The 22,976-nt window shown below is 40.7% G+C and overlaps 1 protein-coding gene across 1 annotated transcript; it reads right to left on the bottom strand.

The window, feature by feature from the left end:
* Positions 1–483: 483 nt before the first annotated feature.
* Positions 484–19,730, bottom strand: LOC116037753 (coiled-coil domain-containing protein 138). Its single transcript, XM_031281746.2, has 15 exons — positions 19,565–19,730; positions 18,995–19,034; positions 18,577–18,691; positions 18,383–18,483; positions 17,813–17,976; positions 17,350–17,487; positions 16,073–16,192; positions 15,277–15,354; positions 14,905–15,024; positions 14,094–14,246; positions 13,856–13,972; positions 10,719–10,932; positions 7,075–7,248; positions 3,429–3,567; positions 484–1,641 (listed from the first exon to the last, which is right to left on the bottom strand). The coding sequence occupies exons 1-15, from the start codon at positions 19,643–19,645 to the stop codon at positions 1,515–1,517; spliced, it is 1,881 nt and encodes a 626-aa protein (XP_031137606.1). The 5' UTR covers positions 19,646–19,730; the 3' UTR covers positions 484–1,514.
* Between the last annotated feature and the right edge of the window lie 3,246 nt (positions 19,731–22,976).

Genomic DNA, 22,976 nt, shown 5'->3' with positions numbered 1-22,976 from the left:
CAGCTCTGTTTTAACATTGTTCTTGCATGTGTTCTGGTGCCTGCAACGTAATAACAGAAGTGGGTAGAAACCAAAGTAATTTTGGGTAATAGCATTTCATATCATTAAAGGTGCTGTAGGTAGGACTGTGAAGATCCAGGACTTAGCCAAAAAATTTGAACATTGACAACTTCTCAGTCCCTCCCCCCTTTCTGCTAAAGCCCAAAACGGTCTCCTGAGCCCCTCCCCCCACAAGGGAGAATGAATGTGTGTGCCTGAGCAGTGATTGACACACAGTTAGACACCCCCCCTGACTCTGATTGGTGCATCTGAACAGAGAGCTGTGGATTTTTGCAAATCACACTACAGGCTGTAAGTGGTGCCAGAGGAGCCAGATTTTATTTTAATGACCTGCTTCATGTAGTTCTACTGGAACATAGGGTCAGTTTCAGCAAATATGACAGAATGTTAGTTTTATAAGTCTTACCTACTGCACCTTTAAATGGGCTAAACTATAAGCTATAGCTCACTCCTGAACCTTTAACACAGCTGAACATGGGATATACTGTATGATCCAGGGGCTTCCAAAGGAAAAAAACATTTATTAAAAAAGAAAATGCTATAAAAAAGTAATTACAGTGAATATACTGTAGTTGTTACGCTTGTTTTGGAGATGCATGATGCTGCAAATTTGTCCGATTTCCAAAATTTATATTTTCCATTGTAATTTGACTGTACATTACTGTTGTACATATCAATAGCACCATGTGTTTCCTTTTCCAGCAATGTAACTACTTTAAATGTAATGCTTGGTGCAGATGCAGACAGTTTCCAAGTGCTTGCAAGCACTTAAGGATTTACTTAATCTCAAATATCTAAAGCAGGTCTCATTTAATTTGGCAGAACATTTCATTCTCCTCCATCAACCGACACCATCAACGTGCCCCATACTGAGACCATTACTCCATCAACCCACCCATGCTCTGGAACAAACAAATAAGGCAAGTTTATACAAAACATATGGATTTCCGCATTTCATATGCAATCTTAATGTCCTTCAGTTGTTTTTGTTTATTGTCATTAAAAAAAAAGCTTCACATACACAGCCTCTCCTCCTCTGAGCACATCAGACACCCATTAAGGCCACTGGCAAGCATGACCCTCGTTTTCATCACAGAAAGAACAGAAGACAAGACATCAGATTAGCATTGTGGAACATAAAAACAGACGGGTCACAAAGTGCAAAACATACACAACACTAAAAAAGTACTTCTGACAGACAAAAGAACTTCAAAAACATATCACTATATATATAAAGAATGTGCGTCTGCATATGGTATTTGAGGTAGAGAAAGATGGAGCCTTGAAGTACTGTATAGTTGGAAATATGGTTATTACAGTTTGAGCACACATGAAAGACCAAGAAACGTGCTGAAGTACTGAAACACAAGGAAAGTCATCTTTAATCCTAACTGGAAAGTCTGAATATTTAAAGAGGCCTTCAATGGAGCATGAGGCAGAGAAACACATGAGTGTTATTTGAGGTTGTGGAGGATGGACCTGAGGTTGAGGCAGAGGAAGGTGTGTGTGTGGTTGGATCTCTGATTAAGTTCTTGTATTTGGAGGTGGAGGGAGGACAGTTCAAACAGACGGCGGTTCTTCCTGGACAAAAATCAAAGAAATACACCCATCAGTCCAAAGACATTCAATGAAATATATTTAGTCCCATGAGTAAGCACACTCCAGTAGTAGACCAGTGTACTACAGCTGTATAACTAGTCCTCTCTGGCTGGGTATACACTACTTGGCTGAACAGGCCAAGAATTAAGTTTAAAAGTTAGATCTGACAAATAAAATTCTCAACTTGATGACCAGTTGACTAGGTTAGTGAACACACTCTTAACCTGTTGAGTCCAGGAAATAGATACACTACCAAACTTCTCCAGATGTGAAGGTGCTATAGAAGAAAAGTCAGGGATTACCAAAGTTATTTGGATTTATCGTCTGGGAACCATGAATGTACAAAAGTATGTGTCGATCCATCGTATAGTTGTTGAGATATTTAAGTCTGGTCCAAAGAGGTTGACCGACTGACCAACCAACATTTCCATCCCTAGAGCCGCAGGCACGGCTATTTTGAGAAAAGGTGAAGGTGTGTGTTAAATATGACTTCAGCACACACAAAGATCAACTAAATACAGGACCGCCACAATCTAGAAATGATTAGATTTAGACCTTAAAAATTGTTCTGCAACACAAACTGTGGCTATGATTTACCTAAATAATCCTATGGTTCCCCTGGAGGTCGGGATGCTCCAAAGGGGGCACAAGATAGTCTATATCCACGACGTTCCACTTCCGGGATTGCTCCGTTGCTGACGGAAATTCCCCAGGATTTCACTCATTTAGACAGGATATCCGTTACCTTGGGCTTTCTTTGTGTTGTAATTTTAAACTCCAGTGGATGTATGAGGACTATGGTTAACTGCTCCTCAGATCTCTGCAGGGTAAATCCAGACAGCTAGCTAGACTATCTGTCCAATCTGAGTTTTCTGTTGCACGACTAAAACAACCTTTGAACGTACACACGTTCCACCAAAGCAAGTTCCTTCCCGAGACTATTTTGCAGAGGCGCTGTTGCTCCGTACGGCGCTTAGCGTCGCCCAAGACGACTGTGATTGGTTTAAAGAAATGGCAATAAACCAGAGCACGTTTTTCTCCCATCCCGGAATACTATGTGGACCTGACCCTCCTCAGTGCTGTGGAGGAGAGTCTGGCAATGCGAGACCAGGCGCAAGATCAATTTGAGAGTTCACGAGATAATCAACAGAGTAGCAAATTAAAACATTTGTGCTACACAAAATTACATGTATGTTTTCAGACATTCCTCTAATCTTTGCTTTTTTCCCTCTGAACTACTGAATATTTGTACTTTTTAGGAGTCACAAGTCAAAAAGGTTGGGAACCATTGTAATAGTCCACATGGGGTGACAGAGCCTTCTCTATAGCTGCCCCCTCCCTCTGGAACTCTCTGCCCAAACACATCTGCGACTGCACCAATCTGTCCATGTTCAAATCACATGTCACCACTCACCTTTTTAGAGCTGCTTTCAATTTGACTAACGTGGGTGGATTTTAGTGTGTGGATTTATTTTCAAAACACTCTGTAAAGTGTCTTTGAGTGTTGTAAAAAGCCCTATATAAATAAAATGCATTATGATTATTATTATGGCATTGCCTTCCTTGGGAAAAGGAATACAAATAGTTTGAAGTATATAACTGAGCTCATATCTGGACCCAGGTTTGTCTGTGCAGACACATAAAAGAAATGATAAGAGTGCATATGGTTGCATATGTCCGAGCCTGCAGGTATTTACTACCAATGATCAGAGACAAGTTAATCCTTGTTCAGTGGGTGGTATTATCAGTATGGAGTAGAGTGTGTCTACCTGATGCTGGTGAGCTTCTGCAGGAGGATGGAGAGCTTCTCCAGTGTCGGGAGCTCCAGACGAGGGTTTTTAAGAAGCTGGGAGGCCGCTCGGAAAAACTCCTCACAGCTACACGACTCCAGGAAGGAATTTAAGTAGCCTACAAGCACACAAACAGAGCAAAGAATATACATTATTATAAAAACAATTTCTCTAATGAACAACACATTGTTTATGCAATGTTAAAACTTCAGAGGAGATGGAGATGATCAACTTCAGCTTTGCATAGAAATTAAAACTACATGGATGCACAAACAAACAGACCGTGACAACACTTTACGATCAAACGGAGTTCGCCGGGGACACAGATGCTGGTCAGAGAGACTGTTAACTCTGACCCCCCCCCCCCCCATCAAACCATAACCTCACACACCCGCACAGGGAGATGAAAAAGAGGAAGGACAATCGCATCAGTGCACACAGATGGGAGCTACACATTTTTTAAATTAATAAATTCCTAAAATTTCTCGATTCCTGGTAAACAAACATTTGTTTCTGCTAAAGTCACATTGCTGCTCCTTTTCAAACTAACTCTCCCCTGTCTTCAACCACGCACAAGTGTCAGTAAGAATACAATATGAGCCACAGAGGGACTTTTTTGGCTGGTACAGAGGTTCTGCTGGCATCAAATCAAAGCAGAGGATTGGACCGGGAAGAACAGGATCAGGTTCAGATAAGACGGGAAGAGTAGAATCTGATAATATGAGAAGGACAAAGCAGGAAAGAATAGTTTGGTCAATCCATTTCCAGCAATAACATCACCTCAAGATTATAAAACTACAATGATGCATGTTACTGACCATGAACAGCGGTCTGTACTTTGTTCTTGCTTGCTATGCATTTTTTTTTTTTCACTCAAACTTTCTGGGGAATATTTAGTGTAGTGTCTGCTGATAGTGGCTGGACAATATGGTTATCAACAAAACTATGTACGTGCAGCTGAACAAAATCCTTTAGTCCAACAAAGTTGTGAGGTTGGGAGAGGTCAGAGGCGGCAACTAATGATTATTTTACTTTGATTAATCGGTTAATTATTATTTTTTGATTAATTCATAAATCATTTGGACAATAAAATGTCACAAAAGAGAGCAAGGTGATGTCACCCAGAGTGTTGCTTTTTATTTTCTTGTTTTGCCAGACCAAATAAAAAAAACCTGAAGATATTTACAGTGATATAAAACAAAGAAAAACAGCAAATTGTCACATTTTACAAGCTGAAACAGGAAAATGTCTGCCTTTTTTAAAATGATTTAACAAGTCATTGATTATCAAATTGTTGATTCATTTTCTGTCAAATGACTACTCATTTTCACACTAAAGAGAGAACATAAAAGCTGTAGTCATATTTCCGTCATTGGAAATTGTGACCACTTGGTTTCATTTTTCAATATCTTTCAGACCTGGGTGATAATTGATTCACAACTTATGAGGTAATTAGAATAACGTTGTTTGCAACTAGCACTTTTATCTTATTATCTATTTCAGAGGCACTGAGTGATATTGGATCTTATTAGGAGCCTAATGAATGTTGGGAACACCTCTGTGAACACCGCCCAGTCCTCTGATGGGTGTTTACCCTTTTAATGGGTGCTACATTCTACACATATGTGGCTATATGGAGACTGATGGAGACAGAAACACTCACAGAAATACAGACACATTCCTCATGGGTTTGATGGTTGACAACATAGGTGCTTTGGGACACATTAAATAGTCAGAAACAGGGGGGAAAAAGTCCTTTTTTAAATTAGTATAACCAGGTCAAGGAGGGTCTTTTTAACTGCAACACCATCAAAACATATAACAACAAATACTTCTCTACTGTGGCAAGCATGGAAAAAACACAAACACCAAGTAGCTTCATACGTGACCATGGAAGGTAATTTACTGCATTAAAGTGGCAATATTATGCTCATTTTCAGGTTCATAATTGTAATTTGAAATTGTATCAGAATAGGTTTACATGGTTTAATTTTCAAAAAACACACCATATTTTTGTTGTACTGCAGCTCCTCTTTTCACCTTGTGTCAGGTCTCTGTTTTAGCTACAGAGTGAGACCTCTACTGCTGTAACATCTTTGTTGTCAGTCGCACATGCGCAGTAGCTAGGTAAGGATTACATGAGCTAGCTAGCTGTTTTTGCAATTTCGGCCTGTACAAGGCAGGATTAGCCTTCTTCTAAATGAGGGCACACTTCCAACTTTGTGTGGAATACCTGCAGAACAGGGACATGAAAGTAGATCTATACAATTTATTTAGTAGATTAGGGTGAATTTGTGTGTGTTGTAGCAGTATTTTGCCATTGAGAACGAGCTAGCATGCTAGCACTAGCATGCTAACGGTTAGCCCCCTAGGCCCCTCGTCTCGGCTAGTTACGTAGAAAGCCGTGCAGATTTTGAACAGCTCACCCGGAGACTGAAGGCAGGACACATTCAGAAACCCGTATCTCACTCAAAACAGCATGGATGTTTTTTTTTTTTTTTAAAAGTTTGTATGTGTGTGGAAGCACCAGAGACACAAAATAACACCCCAAATCCCAGAAAAAGTGATTTTTTCATAATATGAGCACTTTAAGCAGTTTGGTAGTTAATGTAACCACAGTTAACCAGAAAAAACACTGTAAAACACTGTTACTGTGTTTGTGTGTGATGAGGTGGCCAACTGCATTCTGTGATCATGAATGTGCTATTAACAAGATGTGTTGTGTAACTAATGTAACTTTATACAAGCAGTCAAGTTGTCACAGTATGACCACAGACGTCCTGTATATGTGTGTGTGTGTGTGTGTGTGTGTGTGTGTGTACAACTTGACATTTTGGTTCTTTTGTTTTATTGGCAACCTTTAGGTGCAAACCTTTCTCCCCCTCTTCTTCACCCCTTTCCCGTCTCTCCTCGTTACTGCTTGTAAAACACAATAATTAGCAGACTTACAGTCCCCTTGAAATGCACAACTGTATGCACGCACGCACGCACGCACGCACGCACGCGCACACGCACGCGCACACGCACACGCACACGCACACGCACACACACACACACACACACACACACACACACACACACACCCTCCGACCCCGGTCACCTCCAGGATATGGATCTGCTGTGTATTACTGAAGCCTACAGCAATCTTAAATGATACGGCTCACAATCCAGCCGAACTCCCCCCATGGAAACACTGCAGCTGTGCTCTACCCTCGTCCACCTCTGTCAAGTCTTTTGTCCTTCTATAAAAGAGCCAGGAGGTGGTGGAGGTTCAAGGTTTTATGACAGCTTCTAAATCTTTTGCCTGACCAGTGCATATGATTGATGTGAGCTAAAACAACCCATTACTCTTCACATGTGTTTTTTATGTGGGGATGATATGAAGTCATGCTGCAGCAGGAGCTGGCATAAATTATAGTAAAGAGTGATAGTAAAGTCTGGCCTAGAAAAGTGATCACAGCAGTTTGATGGATGAAAATCTTTAAACAAACTGACTCAGGAAACTGCACTGCACAGAGTTTGGTGGTGGCGACCAAAATGTATCACTAAGGTTGCTGTGTTATTTCCTTTGACAGCCACAGCTGATCATGCTTGTGCCTGAACCCTCTTTGTGTCGCCTACTTACGGGACTGTTCAGTTAGCTGCATGAAGATGTCTACAGGTGTGTGCAGGCCTCCACGGCCCGCCCGGAGCATCGACAGCAGCACACACACTCCTCCATAGTGGATGAACAGGCCTCGGCTCTCCTCAGACATCAGCTCGGTACGGAGACTGTCCAGAGCCTGGGCCAGCACATCAGCTGCAGACAGGACAGAGACAGACGTATGTACACACAGAGATACTTGATTTAGTTTTAAGTTGAGTTTTTAAATCATTTCAGTCTTATATTGGAGTTTTAGACTTTCAGCTAAAACTGTTGTCCATTAATCAAGTCATGACGTGCAAGGATAAGAATAAAAGCTAAATTATGTCATTTTATATTTCAAACAATTCTAGAGACAAATCTAGACCAAAACCCAAACATATTCATCTACTGTATAATGCCAGACCAAAAGAATGTCAGGAATTATCACTGCCAAGTGCCTGGAACAACCAAATGTTTGAAAAACTTGAAGAATAACATAAATGATCGTTTTCAATCGACTTATCGTTGCAGCTCTAATCTCATCTTTGTACTGTATAGTCTTTTTAGCATTTTGCCTGTTAAGCAGCGGGACACTTGTCTTCCATCTATGCTTTCCCCAGCTTATCCCCACTATCCAAGCTGTGTTTCCATTCTTTCTCATACTCCACCTCTGTACTTTGGACCTTACTGCTTGCCATTCTTCTGTCCAGAACCCATTCAAGTCCAGAACCCATTTTGCCTGACAAATTCAAACATGCAGTATGATCTGTGATGACCTCAAATAGTACTGAGAATTTCTGAAGTTCTAAGAAAATGCTTTTCAAATTTTCCGAAAGTGCTGGATTTATACAACCTGACATAGGATAAAAGCTTTCATATTTTATTCTGGACTGATTTTGGTTAGCTCTGTCTCAGAATGGTACCTATTATGTGTAAGATCCCAGAAAATCTGAGGGGAAAGAACATCTATCCATTATTTTCAATCTGGATTCACGTCAATCCAGAGAAGGGGAGAAGACAAACCTGGTAAGCAGACCGACAGAAATAAGTCTCTATAGAGACATATTGATGGAGCCCTTGAGCATTACGATGCAGATACGGCCAGTCAGTTCAAAGAAGAGTTTCATAAAATATGTCAGGATATGTACACTGCGCGAGTTCACTAAGATTTACAGTGTGGAAGGCCCGGGAGTAAAATGTGGATGCGGCTAAAAGCTCCTTGCCCTTTTCAAATATTTGTATCATAAAAAAAACTAAGAGCATAAATCCACGCTAGTGGCTCTGTGAGGCTAATGCTCTTTGTAAAGAAAACAAAGTTGTAAGATAGACGTAAGCAGAGGTCCAAAAATTGTTTGGGGTGGATGGGAGTTTGCAGATATCTGCTTACAAACCAAAGCATTGGAGAAATTTAAATTTTAACCTGATGATGGCGCTCCTTTGGGGAGCGTGAATGTCTGCCCTAGTTTCACAGAAATCCAATATTTGTGGAGATATTTTACTTACTTACCAAAAATGTAAATTTTTTGGTGGCGGAAGATGAAAACTCAAGAACCAACACATTTATTGGGATACATCCTCTGGAGACCTTGAGTATTGGTACAAAAATGCATAGCAATCCATCCAATAGGAGTCATGACGGTTCAAAAAACTCTTTTTGGCACTTTAAGAAATGTCAGGGGATCACTAACGTCATTTGCAATAATCTTCTGTATGTATGTTTAACATGGCATGGCATTCAATAGCTGTTATAATATATTTCAATATAGACTACGGTGGTGGACAGACTGACATCGCCATCCCTTGTGCTGCAATGCTAGCGTGGCTAGAAAACCTGTAAAAGATGGAGTACACAAACAGGACAGCTTTGGTCGTCTCTGCTTTGCACTCAAACTGAAATATGTACTTGAATTAGCAGTGACGTGGATTTAAAGATTATTTTTTGGGGGCTTTTCCCTTTATTTGAAAGTGGATAGATATGAAAGGGGGAGAGAGATGAGGGATGACACGCAGCGAAGGGCAGCAGGTCGGCTTCGAACCCTGCACCGCTGCAGGACTCAGCCAACATGGGGTGAACGCTCTTACTGGGTGAGCTAGAGGCCGCCGCAGTGACGTGGATTTAAATGTGAAGTAAGAAGTTTACACAGCATGCTAAGTATGTGTAACACCCAGTAACAGGTTTTAACCCCCTGCTGTTTCTGTGGATTCACACCTACACAAGGGGAGTGTTGGCCTAGTGGGAAGTGATAAGTAACAGCAGGTGTGCGGCTCACACTTTCTGTCTGATTATGATTCTGAGCAGCAACTTAAATTAGACTGCCATGACATCACTATACCATGGATGGTTAAAAACCTTTCCTTTTTTTCTGCTTTTGATTAATACAATTATTATTACTAAACATGGGTTAAGTGTAATCTAATTAAAACATGAATCATAACAAGTCAATCGCTTAAATTCAGTCTGCGATGCCAGCAGTAGATACATGAAATAATTCAGTGTTCTGTGATTTCTCAACATGGGAGATTGAACAATCTTTGCAGCTATCGTGACAGTACAATTCTGTGTAATGGATGGAAAACAATAACAATAATATACCATTGTGTGGAATCAACTAAGCTTAACAGCTTTCCACAGCTGAGCTGATTCTAGTGCTGAATGAGTTTAGACATTTAATCAATGAGTTGAGCAACAGAAAATCAATCACAAACGTTTGATCATTAATAAACTGTTTAAAGTGCTCATATTATGCTCATTTTCAGATTCATAATTGTTAGAGGTTGTATCAGAATAGGTTTACATGGTTTAATTTTCAAAGAACACCATATATTTGTTTAACTGCACATTGCTGCAGCTCCTCTTTTCCCCCTGTGTGTTGAGCTCTCTGTTTTAGCTACTGCTCCATCTTTGTTGGGAGTCGCACATGCGCAGTAGCTAGGTAATGACTACTAGCCAGTCAGAAGCAGAGTATGAGGGAGTGCCATGCTAGCAGCTAGGTGAGCATTATAACGTGTGTTACAAGGTGACGCACGTTCGTCACGGAAGTAAAGGCTGAACTACAATAGAGCTGTTTGGAGCAGTTTGTGAACAGTGTTTTCTGTTGGAGATGGTAAGTCCCTTTGGGGTGGACTTTTGGCTTTTTCACTTTGTAAACCTATAACATGCACAAAAAGATATATAACACAATAAAGGAAAGGGAAAAAGCCAAAAAGCATATAATGAGCACTTTAAGTAATTTAACAAGAATATTTTCTGGTTCCTCCTCCTCAAATTTGAAGATGTATTGCTTTTCTCAGTTTTATATTGTTGTGTATTGAACATATTTGGGTTTTGGACTGTTGGTCAGACAAAACAAGCAATGTATGGAAGATTTGGCTCTAGGAAATTGCCATGGGTATTTTTCACTTTTTTATGACACATTACTAAATTATGGACATAAAATCAGGATAGTAGGTTAGAATAATGAACCCAACGCCCTCTCGATTAATCAAACAAATAATAAAATCACACATTTATTGATGAATGAAAATAACCGCAGCCCTACCCGATTCATTATTCTAACCTACTGTCCTGATTTTATGTCCATAATTTAACGCCTGATTGCATTTTCCAAATATAATGCTTAAGATACAGTATGTAGTATTGTTACCTTGTGTGACAGTGCGGAGGATGATGAGGACGGAGAGGATGCGTGTGTGAGGACAGGGGCTGCGGTAAAGGAGCCAGCTCCTGCAGGGTCCACCAGCAGCCCCACTGCAGGATTTGGGCAAGTCTGGATCTTCAGACTGAGGCACTGTTAACTGGCCTGGGGGCTTTGATACTTCCTCTCCTATCCGCCGCAGAGTGGCAGATAGTGCTACATGCTGTGCAGATTCAAACAAACACACACATACAAACGCTGCTTAACGCTCAGAATTCATGACTGTGCCAGCAGTCAGTTACTTTTGTTATATAAAAAAAGAACTTGATATGCCTACAATGATCTGTATCAAACGCCAGTGTAGAAAATACACGCTCACCCTGACAGGGAGCCGGCGGGCTTCTTCTCCAAATAACTTATGGAGCCCATGAATCAGACCAATAAACAACAGCTACTATCCAATATGTATGTTTTTTTCCAAAGCAGTGAAGAGGTGGTGGTTTACAAACTTAATACATCCCTCTCTCCCTGTCTACTACACCCTTTCCCCAGAGTCTCTATCAGCTCCACAGAGACACAATATTTTGAGTTATCTCCCTTCTTACATTTATACATTGTGGCCCAATAGTGGTTGTTTTTTGTCTTAAAAGTGAACACATATTGCAGCAATAAGGGAGCATGTGATTTCAGTTGAACATCAAGCATGTCACTGAGCAGATATGACATGGCCTGACAAACAAACATGTGGGTCCCAAGCTCCCTGCAGCAGGACTGGAGAAGAGTACTGAAGCTTGGAAGTTGGAGGCAGTGGTTATAGAATTGGGGTACAGGGGCAAGGGGTGAAGGCTGGAGGATAGCTCATATTCGTGATTGGGAGGTTGGACAATGAGCTAAAGTTAAGGGTTAAGGGAGGCTGGTATATTCTGACAAGAACTAACAAAAGAGATCACATTTCTCCTGTATTAGCTTCTCTGCATTGGCTTCCTGTAAAATCCAGGATTGAATTTAAAATCCTTCTCCTGACCTACAAAGCACTAAATGGTCAAGCACCATCATACATAGAAGAGCTCTTAGTACCTTATTGTCCCACTAGAGCACTACGCTCCCAGAACTCAGAGCTACTTGTGGTTCCTAGAGTCTCTAAAAGTAGAATGGGAGCCAGAGCCTTCAGCTACCAGGCTCCTCTCCTGTGGAACCAGCTCCCAACTTGGGTTCGGGGGGCTGACACCGTCGCCACATTTAAGAATAAACTGAAAACCATCATCTTTGATAAAGCTTATAGTTAGGGAGTGAGGAGTTGCAGCATAGTAGAGTAGAGGGAGGCAGGAAGTACAAGCCCGTTCCGGCAGGGGAGAGTACGAGCCCGGTCCAGGGCCCCTCTCTTTAGCCTGCCTCTCTTAGTTATGCTATTATAACTCTAGACTGCTGTGGGAAGCTCCTTCCAAGGACACAATGAGCCGCTCCCTCTTCTCACTTGTCTCCTTTTGTGTGCATCTTAGTCCCAGAAATGCCTGTTACTAACCTAGCTCTGGGGAGTTTTCTCCCCGGAGTCCCTTTGCTTCTTCTTCACCCAGAACATCGCCTTGGAATTGGGTGGCACCTACACCAGGGTCCTGGGTGCAGCTGACGCTATGGACTTACTACACCCTGCTACGCTCTGCGATTCCCCGCAATGTCCGACTGCGTCCTGCCGCGTCCAACCGCGTCCACCCAGGCTGCTGTGCCACACTACACCCCGTAACGCCCTGCTGTACCCTACTATGACATGAACTACTACGACTACCATCGTGATCACTGTTTCACTATCTTTATTATGACTATTATTGCCACCATTCACCACTCCCCCAACTGGTGCCGTCAGACACCGCCTACCAAGAGTCTGGGTCTGTCCGAGGTTTCTTCCTAACAAAAAAGGGAGTTTTTCCTTGCCACTGTCGCAATAGCTACTGCTAATGCTTGCTCTTGAGGCAACCACTGTAATAGTTGGGGCTTCGTAAACTACAGAGTTTGGTCTAGACCTACTCTATCTGTAAAGTGTCTCGAGATAACTCTTGTTATGATTTGATACTATAAATAAAATTGAATTGAATTGAATTGAATTATATGGCCTTCACAATAGGATAAGCCTATGAAGAGGGATTGGACAGTCAAGCAAAAATGGTCCTTTCACGCATCATCCCTTCAACCAGAAACGGCTGATGTACAGTATTTGTCATGGAGAGCTCTTGAGGGGGCTCATGACCCTTATCAAAGCTACAAAGACAGGGACAGCCTGTTCAAATGTCTAGACTCCGTTCAACACACAGAGACAGGCAGGCGACTTCAGATAACCACGCTTCTCATCTGAACACAAGATGGAACTCGACAGGACCTCCAAACATTAACGCCCGCCGTGCTGTGAAGGGAGATGGAGCGATAAAGTGGATATCCCCTACTTGAAGTGGATGTGTACCTCTCTGATGTGTAGCTATGTCTTGAGGGAAAACTGTGTGCGTCGTGTTTGGTTTCTGCTGCACCTATGTTGTGAAAGTGACCCAGCAGCTTTCTGTAGAATAACACTCATCTTTTGGAAGGCCAAACACCTATAACTTAGAAAGGGGTAGGCCACAGAATTAAAAGCCTTTTGTTACAGAATGCAATCTCACTCCCCCGTTGTTGCTTTTTGACAGCCCAGATAATGTATTACAAAAGAAGGTGGATGATGCTGAAAGGGGTGGATATCCAACAACATTTTAATTCTGGAATAAATATAAAATAAATAAATTATAATAACTAGCATCTCCTTGCTTCTGTGTTAAGGCAGTACTTATTATGAAGCTGCCCTTAGCCTTAGGTCACTGTCTTGAACTTTTTACTGCAGAACTGTAGGTCATGTGACACCATCTGGCCTACAAATTACTTTTTGGCACATTTTCTGAACATCAGACATACTGCTCTTTGAATTGTCACAATTTCAACCATTAGGCTGGCTTCTGAAATCCAGATATTCTTTTGTGAAAATCTGTAAAACCTAAAAACAATGAGGCCCACATACCCCATATGTTCCATTTTTGCTGTAGTCATACTGTATGTTCTCAGATGCATTATATAACTACTATCAGCAGCAGCCCAGTTTACACACAGGAATAATCACATCTTACCTTTACCTGTGTACTGCTGTCCATGTGTTTCAAAGCCCAGTGGATGAGGCGAAGAAGGTTGAGGAGGAGGTCAGGTTCTGACAAAGGAGTCTGATGAAGCTGATCTGCTAATAATGGCAGCACCTAAGGAACCAGAGACAATGTATGACTTTGATCGCGATAGAAAATTGTTAATTGATCTAATGCTCTTTTGTGGTCAAGACACCAAAAAGAGATCTCAGTGAAGCTACAGTGAACATGCTACCTTAAGGCATCTCTCGTTGAGTACGATCTCTGGAGGCAGAAACTGGCCAACACCTTTCCCTTTGTTTGCTGCTACTGACGAGAACGTCTGTCCATCAAGTACCCAGTCCAGTAGAAGGACCAGAAGCTTTAGTGGTGTGGGACTGGAGCTGCCCTGAAGGAAGGAGGGTGAAAATCGGGTTTAAATTATATTGCTAAAGCAGTCATCTGCAACTAACTTCATCACAAAATGCTGACTTTAGTTATAGTTAGCACCTAAGAAGTCAAGATTTAAAGAAATGTGACTATAAGTTATAGTATTTCTATTTAAAGCTCAGCCATGGGACATACTGGTGTATTCCAAAGTGTGAAGTGTGAACATTACATCTAGAATGTGATTTCACTGGGGAGCCTAAAGGTGTTAATTAAACTGTGGAAAAGGTATGGTAATAGAATGAAAGTTTTGGCTCAGTCAATGTTCTCTGAATAGGGAAAGAAAGATATCAACCTGGCAATGACAAGTACAGCTGTATCCACTGAGCTCAACTATATCCGCTGATAATTCATCTTCATCAACAACAGTGACAATAACAAAATCACAAACTATGATTTATCATGTCAGCTGGCAGGATGAGTGTGGTTTGTGGAGAAGGACTGTTGTGCCGTTTCCAGCTTGAATATGTGTAAATGCGTGTTAGTGTGTAACCATGCTAAATGATGTGCACAGTGTTTTTTTCAATAAACACATGGACATTAAATAAAGTAATGCAGACGTAACACAAACATACACATTTTTTATTTTATTTTTTTTACACACAAATTTGTTCAACTACCTTGTTGCTGGGTTTTCCAGAGGCATCCATTTTCTCCTTTTTAGATGGTTTAATACACTCCGTGGTCTTAACGCTCACTTTTTGACAGCCTCTCGATGCTATGCTGTGCTCATATTTCCTCTGGGAAAAAAAAGTATTAATAATCAAACTTAAACTAAATATATTAGACGTAAAAAAGCATCTTTACGTTCAACAAATTCCATGCTGCAAGAAATATGGTTTTAAATTATTTTTAGGGTGTATAAGGTTCAGTCAGATTGTATGTTAGAACTTACAGTGCTTTCCATAGAAAACTGCCTTGACTCTAGTTATTAAAAAGCATGAAGCAATGATCAATGAACATCTGTGCACTGGTTAATAATATGTTCTTACCTGTAGGTTTTCAAGTCGAGCATGCACCCTCTTGGATTGGCTCTCCAACTTTTTATTCTGTTCATTGATCTGATTCAACTGTTGATTTAAAAACATGAAGTATCAATGTGCTATGCAAGACTACTGTCTAGAAAAACATTCCTTAATTTTGTTTCATTCCATGCACAGAAATCGGGCACTTTTTGAAGCAAGGAGAGCTTCTTTCAATAGCAACAAAAACACTTAAAGTTCCAAACAAACACTAAAACCCCCCCAAAAAATGCAGATTTTCTGATTTTACATCACTTTTGTATTATTCAACATCCAAGAGGGTTATGTCATAGCGCCCTCCTGTGGTCCAAGGTACTAACTGCTCAGTATGAGCCTTCTACTCCTTCAAGGAAGTGAAGATTTATTCATTTTTGGTCTTTTTTTTTTTATGAAGAAAGAAAATTCCTGTCAAACATCTTGGCACACTGAGCGGATATCAGGATTGGTTGCTGTAGACTCCACTTTGGATCTATTACTCTCAAAGCAAAAAACATATAGCACTTTAATGTTCAGCCCCACAAATCATAAAGCCTGCAAATTTACACAAAGTGAAAAAAATTAAGACTTTTAATCTTAATACGCTTTTAATCAGATAAAAAATAAATGTATTCAGAGTTCTTGTAATGTTTGTTCATTTAAGACACATGCAACATTTCAGCCCTTGAGTTAATATGGTTTTAGAATGTTGTTGGACTTTATCCACCTGGCAGAAACCAACAACATGCAAACAGACAATCGTGGTTTGTATGTGGTCACTTCTTCTAACCTGTTTCTTCATGTTGTCATTCAGCGCCTTGATGGTGTCAAAGCTGGACTTGAGCCTCCTGTTCTCCTTGTTCCTCTCTCGAAGAAGATCCTGCAGCTGGCTCACCTCTTGCCGGTGTTTCTGGTGACCCATACATACACGTTGAAACACATGATGAACAATTCAACCACAACAACAATGCCTGAACGCTTTAGTGATGCATTACACTGACTTGAGTTTGCTATTAAAATTCTATAATAGTCAGTCCATTGCATCCCCCCTTGTGTGACTGGAAATCCTTACTGACCATGACAAAAAAATGATATGAATGATATGGGCTTAGTTTGATTTGTTTAATAAAAACAATAGGTTCACAGATCAGGCTGGATTATTAAATTTCAATACAGTGTATTTCCTGAATTATTACTGCTAGTATTACTAGCTGTATGATTTAGAAGTTTATCATTGAAGACCACAGAGTTACTTCCTGTGGTAGGGTGGAAGGAGTGGAAACGAGGTGTGGTAAAGAAACATAACACATCCCTGGTGTTGAATGTGACTGGATGAAGTCTATGGGCCCTATTTTAACGATCTAACGCACGGCGTGAAGTGCCTGGCGCAGGTGCGTTTAGGGCGTGTCCAAATCCACTTTTTCTAGTTTGACAGTGGAAAAAAGGGTCCGTGGCCAGGCGCATGATTCATAAGGGTTGTACTTAGTGTCTTCATTAATTCATAGGTGTGTTTTGGGCGTAACATGCAATAAACCATTCAGAGTGTCATCTCCCATTCCCTTTAAAAGCCAGGTGCGTTTGTACCTTGGCGCACTGCTATTATGATGGCGGATTTGCAGCATAATATTTTTATTTGTAATCTTATGCATATTTGTGTGCTAATGCACTTCCCTGTGTGTGTGTGTGTGTGTGTGTGTGTGTGTGTGTGTGTGTGTGTGTGTGTAACAAGCATAGTGTGCGCACGCTGTGCATAAGCCTAGCATTTTACTAATGCGCTGTTAAAATAACAATGAAATGCTGCGCTATTGACTTTAGACCAGGTTTCTGTTGGTCAATGGCGCGATCACTTTCTGTTGCCTCAAGATAGCAATACGCCAAGAATTCACCTGAACACACCTCCCTGTAAGACCAGCACGCCCATGGGCGCAAGTGCATTTGCTATTTAAACGACGTGGATGCTGGACGGGAAATTGACAACTGCGTCTGTCTTAAACTAGCAAAGACACTTGCGTCGGGCTTTGCACTGCGCTGCGCCGGGTGCAAGATAGGGCCCTATGTGTGTCTGACCTCCTCTACAGCTGGTATGCGAGTGTGTAGCATCTCCTCCAGCCCGGCCAGCCTCCCAACAGCCTCCTCTTGTTGCTTCAGCCTCCTCTCTCGCTCCTGCAGCTCCCTCTCCCATTGCTGCTGGCCTTGTCGCTCTGCCTGTATACACATATACACACACACACACACACACACACAGATCTATACTTTGTATACTATAGAACATTGCTTTTCTAATCCAAACTAACCCTTGAGTCCAAAACTCAAAACTACTCTTCACAATCACAAAATACAAGTATGGGAAAATGCAAACACAAATACACAGGTACACTTGTATCATAATATCCTCTGCATTTAAGTTTGTGTATAAAGTTGTGCACACATCTGTAAGTATCCTCTAACAAAATACAAACTTACAGATTAGTCACTTTCTCCGTTTTGTATTTACTGATAAACCGTCATTACAATGTTTCTGCTCCCTCACCTTTAGTTGTTCGTAGATGGTCAGCATCTCCTGGTAGACCTTTGCTAGTACTAAGGAAGAGGAACGGCACGAGTCAGGGAGTTGACAAGCTCTCTGCAAGTCCCCATCGGTCTCAGTTTCTTGGGACCCATGGCTACCATCCAGACAGGAAGGCAAGGTCACATCTGGACAAATAGAGGTGTAATAGAAGGTAAGCCCAAGGCTACATCATTACCCATTTATAACTAAGGCTCTTAGGAAAAGTCAGAAATGTCAGCAATAACAGGAAAGTAAATAAATCAATTGCAAGAACTCAGGTGAAATGCAGGGATTAATCAATGAGGCCTATTTTATGATTCATTTTAAAACTGCAATCATATCAATGTGACTATACTTCAAAGCACTTTTCAGGAAGTATCAGCCCTGAAATGTTTCAGCATCTGCTACTTTGAGTTTGCTAGGTAGTCAGTTCTTCTACTCAGAAAGCACAAACACTGGTGACTGGTAACTTGCTCTGAGACAGACAGACACACGCACACGCGCACACGCGCACACACACACACACACACACACACACACACACACACACACCTGTTTCCGTAAACAGCATCTGGGAGTCCTGAAGTGGAGCAGCTGTAGAGTCCCCACTCAGGTCCTCATTACTGCCATGCAGACCATGATCACTAACAAACCTTAGAAAAGACAGAAACAAGTATTGATCAAGGCATAGTACTCAAACATAAATATGGAAAATGGTAGCCTATTTGTAATCTCATTAGACTTACTGGTCAGGATGGTTGGTAACTGCTTTGAACAGCTCATGTAAAGCTTTGCTGTAGCATTTCAACTCTTTGCTTGGCCGTTTGGATCTGTTGGCCAAAGTAAGCCTTTGTACAGCCTCTAAAATATTGAACAAAGCAATGTTAGGCATATTAGTTCAAGGTGTGCCATTTTGTTTCATGTCAAGGATCATCAATTAGATGTGGTGTTAGATTAAGGTTCAGCAACCCTGTCTGTGGTAAGATTACTGTGCACAATTTGTAACTTGCATTACACTGTAGGAGGCAGTAACCCTTCACATCCTCTCATTACTTGTATTTAGTGAATATACATAAGTGTGCGCATAGTGTTAGACTTGCTAGAAATCAATCAAGGACCAGCGGTTATCTAAGCATGTGGAGGCCCTGTGTGAAGTGCACTTACCCTCAGCGGTTCCTGATGTAATGTCTTTTGGCGGTGGCAACTAAAAAATAAGACAACGACATGTTGAAGGGCAAAATAGCACTGATTTGACATTTCTATTCTGTTCAGCGTGAGAATGTCACAACTGTGTTCAATTATCTGTAGTCATTTAGACACTTCACTTCTGCCATATCCATAGCTGGAAAACAACAAATTATACTTGTAAGTTTGTTGCGGCATTCATCCTTAAAATGACAACAAGTGAGCAGTGCAACACATTTGTTCATTCAATTTAGCTAGCGTTCACTTACTGTTTGTAAAGTACAGTAACGTTACACATGCTTTAGTTTTATTCAAGTGAACGTTCGCTAAAGTTACTGTAAACTAAATTATGGAAGTTACGTTCAACTCATAGACTGTATAATATTATATAGACTCTATACAGTCTATGGTTCAGCTCGGTAGTGTTAGCTAGGTGATATCATAGACATACAGTGTATGGGTGATACCACTGGCAGAAGAATTGACATGCTAGCTAATTTGTGCATTGCTTCCACTAACAAGCTTGGTGTGTTGTCGTTAAACTCAAACCTGTTCCCTCCTCTCCAAATATTTCTGCTTAAGCTTCTCGACTGTGTCAACCACGTCGATGTCTTTAAACTGCAGGTTCATAGCTAGCGTTACTATTGAGAAACTGCAGCCTTGTGTTGTGTCTTCGTTGCTCCACTAGTGTCAAGAACCACAACATATAATACACTTCCGTTAATACTTTCAAATAAAAAACAAAACGTTCTTTTAGTATGGATACGTTTTGCTATTTGACGCACATTATTTTGAAATTCCAATCGCCAAACTTCCGATATCATTCTACCTAACTACGAAAATTGACTTGACGTTTGTTGGCTGGAAACGATGAGTGAAAACAAAACACAATCCAAATTTGGCGGATGAATGATCATGTGATGTTGGAATTTTATCTTTCCCGCAAGTAGCGCCCTCTAGCGTGGAGGGCAGCGCCGAACAGTTGATTACAGATATCTAGACAAAACATTGGTAGGGAAACGGTCTTTTTGATGCACATAGTAGGTTAATTCAATATGATACAGAATGGAAGACTGTAACATATGTGCTATCCAATAGTACTTGGTGACAGGCTATAAATAAAAAACAAACAAACAATAAAACAAAAAACGGTTGTAGGCCTACTTTACAGAATTTCTTCAGTTTAAAAATAAACTAATAAATAATATTACATACTTTTTGTACTGTTTGTGTTTTGTTTCCCTTTGTTCATTTGGCTATAACACTCTTTGAAAATTAAGCCTACTTTAGTTTAGCTATGATATGTATGTCCTTTTTAAAATTGCATTTATGTAATTTTAAGTTAATGTAGCCTATATGAGTATACCACTACATTTCTAACATAGGTCTTTTTAGTGTAATCTACTACATCTGCTGTGTTGCCTAGTTGTACTGCTGACATTTACTGTATTTGCTGAAAAAAAATGAGCTGATTAACCTCAAGGAGCTATGCTGCCTTTTGAAGGTGAAAAAGGCAATCATGGTTTCCATTTGGTCTAAAACCTGAATTTGAGTTTTATAAATTAACAAATTTCATCTCATTTCAGTTTTTGATGTCCTGAGGCAAACTACTTTTTTTCTGAGGCTGATGGATGGAATGCCTTTCCCATCCAGCCACATTGTAGTTACACCAATAAGCCAGAGAGTGTCAGTGCCTCATCACAGACAACAGGATCAGGCTCAGTCTGCCATTCTGTCTTGTTTCTGTGCAGCCGATTTACCACCAGTCTTCAACCTACTGTTGAAACTTGCCAGCAACAGAGAGTCCACTGGATATGAGCATCTCAATGATATCAACACCCAATAATTACATAGATATGTTATGCTATTTCACCAACAAGACTGATCCACATGTTTTTGTTTACTACAAGTATACTTGTCCTGATTTATTAAATATTTTTGCCACACATATCACAACAAAACTGTAACATATGGTATTGTAGGTCATAATTATGTTGTAAATGCATGACAAAGTATACAGCAAAGTCATTTGTAAAATACATATAAGAATATTAGAACTCTTGAACTGCTGATATCACAACAACAATAATTTTGAATAATTAAATTACAGCAATTGGTATAGCCTACTTTAATAACACTATATACATTTTAAAATACAGTACCGCAAACTCACTGCCAGCTCAGATATCCATAACACAGACACATTCTGACGAGATACAGGGATAAAGTAAGGATATTAAAGTGAGTCTTTCTTAGGCATATCCAAAGATTAACCTTGCTGCTCCCTGAGTCCCTCTCTTGCCCACAGCGTAGCATTTAGCCATTATGTTTGACAAGCAGTGCCAAGTTTGCTCTCGACTTTAATAGTCTACAACTAGGTTTTAAGATTAATGCCCTCTTTCTCTGTTTGGCTAATTAGCAGCCACTGCCATTAATACACATTCTCATAATTCAATCACTTTGTCCCTGCAGGCTCTCGCTGACGTTGAGAGAAATAATCCAGCAAGAATACTAACACCGATCTTCATTAGAGAGCTATTTGCTTTGTCCACTTTATATGGAAATTATTGTTCTGTTCTGTTAATTGGTCATAGACATTCCTCATTCAGGGCTTTGCTGTCCACTTGTGCTAAAAGGAGACAGTGTTGGACCATCAGCGGCCCATTGTGTGTGTGTGTGTGTGTGTGTGTGTGTGTGTGTGTGTGTGTGTGTGTGTGTGTGTGTGTGTGTGTGTGTGTGTGTGTGTGTGTGTAGGTTTTGGTAGGTTAGAATTATGATCAGGTCAAAGGTTGGGTAAGGGTTAAATTTACAGTCAAGGTTAAGGTTAAAAGCCACTTAGTCAACATTATATTCTTACTAGTTTAATGATACACCCACTCTTTTTGTGTAGCTTTTTCTGTAGCTCTGCACATTAACATGTGTGATGTCTATCCGGTGGCTGCATACTGTAACTAACACAGCACTCAGGGACAGAGACTGTATGCAGAGATATAAAGACATGGCATTCTTTGACTCTAAAATGCAGCCGTGTCTCTGTTTTACCACTTTGTTATTTGACCAAAGCAATTCACAGATGAGAAGATAATTGGGGTTGATTGTCACTGAACAATGGGACATTCATATCAAGTGCAATCCTCCTCTTTATTGTAGCAGAGTTTTGCATGCAGCTCAAATTAATTATTGTGTTTGTCTGTGTACTCTGTGTGTTGTGTATGTATGTGTGTGTGTGTGTGTGTGTGTGTGTGTGTGTGTCACAGACAGTCTAAAGGGCAGTTATCGTCTGCACCTTATGTTTTCTGACAAACATCATAAACACATGAGCCAGCCCAGGGGATACAACTAGACAAAAGCAATCAAGTCCTATCATTGAATTAACAACATATTGCTGTGTTGTATTGCAAAAGCAATTATCCCCTGCCTCAAGAAACAAAGCCATCCACATACACATGCAGGCACTCTCACACTCAATTAAAGTGGTGATGGCAGTGGTCTGCTGTGAAAAAGATTGCATTTCAATTGGCATGACTCTTTGAGTCCACAGAGCAGTATTATGTATGCTAATGCAAGCTGTAAAGACGGAGCTGGGGTTCAGGGAGGGGGGCCCCCGGAGCAATTACACTGCCTCAGAGTCCTGACGAGACACTGTGTCCCTGGGCATTCAAGGCACTTTTACGGGCTTTTCCATATTAAAAATATTTTTTTGGAACATCACAGGGATAAGCCCGTAAAAATGTGAAGCCTAATAGATACCTTAGGGTTAAAAAGAGACAATATGGGCCTTTGATGAAAATTTTTATGAATTAAGATTAATGCTCTTGTTTTGTCTGCAAGACAGTTATCTATGTTCATGTTGTTCATATTTTCCCCAATTGGCAAGGGGCAGTGAAGAGCAGTAGCCCTGGAGGCTGGAAGCAGGACTGCAGTGTTTTGCTCAGAGGCACTTTGGCCGAATTATGAATGC

Source organism: Sander lucioperca, chromosome 8 (assembly GCF_008315115.2).
Source record: "Sander lucioperca isolate FBNREF2018 chromosome 8, SLUC_FBN_1.2, whole genome shotgun sequence".
Taxonomy (NCBI): Eukaryota; Metazoa; Chordata; class Actinopteri; order Perciformes; family Percidae; genus Sander; species Sander lucioperca.
Note: the sequence above shows the minus strand (reverse complement) of the source record. Positions and strands in the feature narration are given on the sequence as shown.

Bases quoted from the DNA above. Each gene is read 5' to 3' on its own strand.
- LOC116037753 (XM_031281746.2), bottom strand. From the start codon at position 19,645: ATGAACCTGCAGTTTAAAGACATCGACGTGGTTGACACAGTCGAGAAG. The intron at 7,249-10,718 runs GTAACAATACTA...TCCTGTCTGCAG, and splicing joins CCTCCGCACTGTCACACAAG to CTGATGTGCTGGCCCAGGCT. The intron at 3,568-7,074 runs GTAAGTAGGCGA...GTGTGCTTGTAG, and splicing joins GCAGCTAACTGAACAGTCCC to GCTACTTAAATTCCTTCCTG.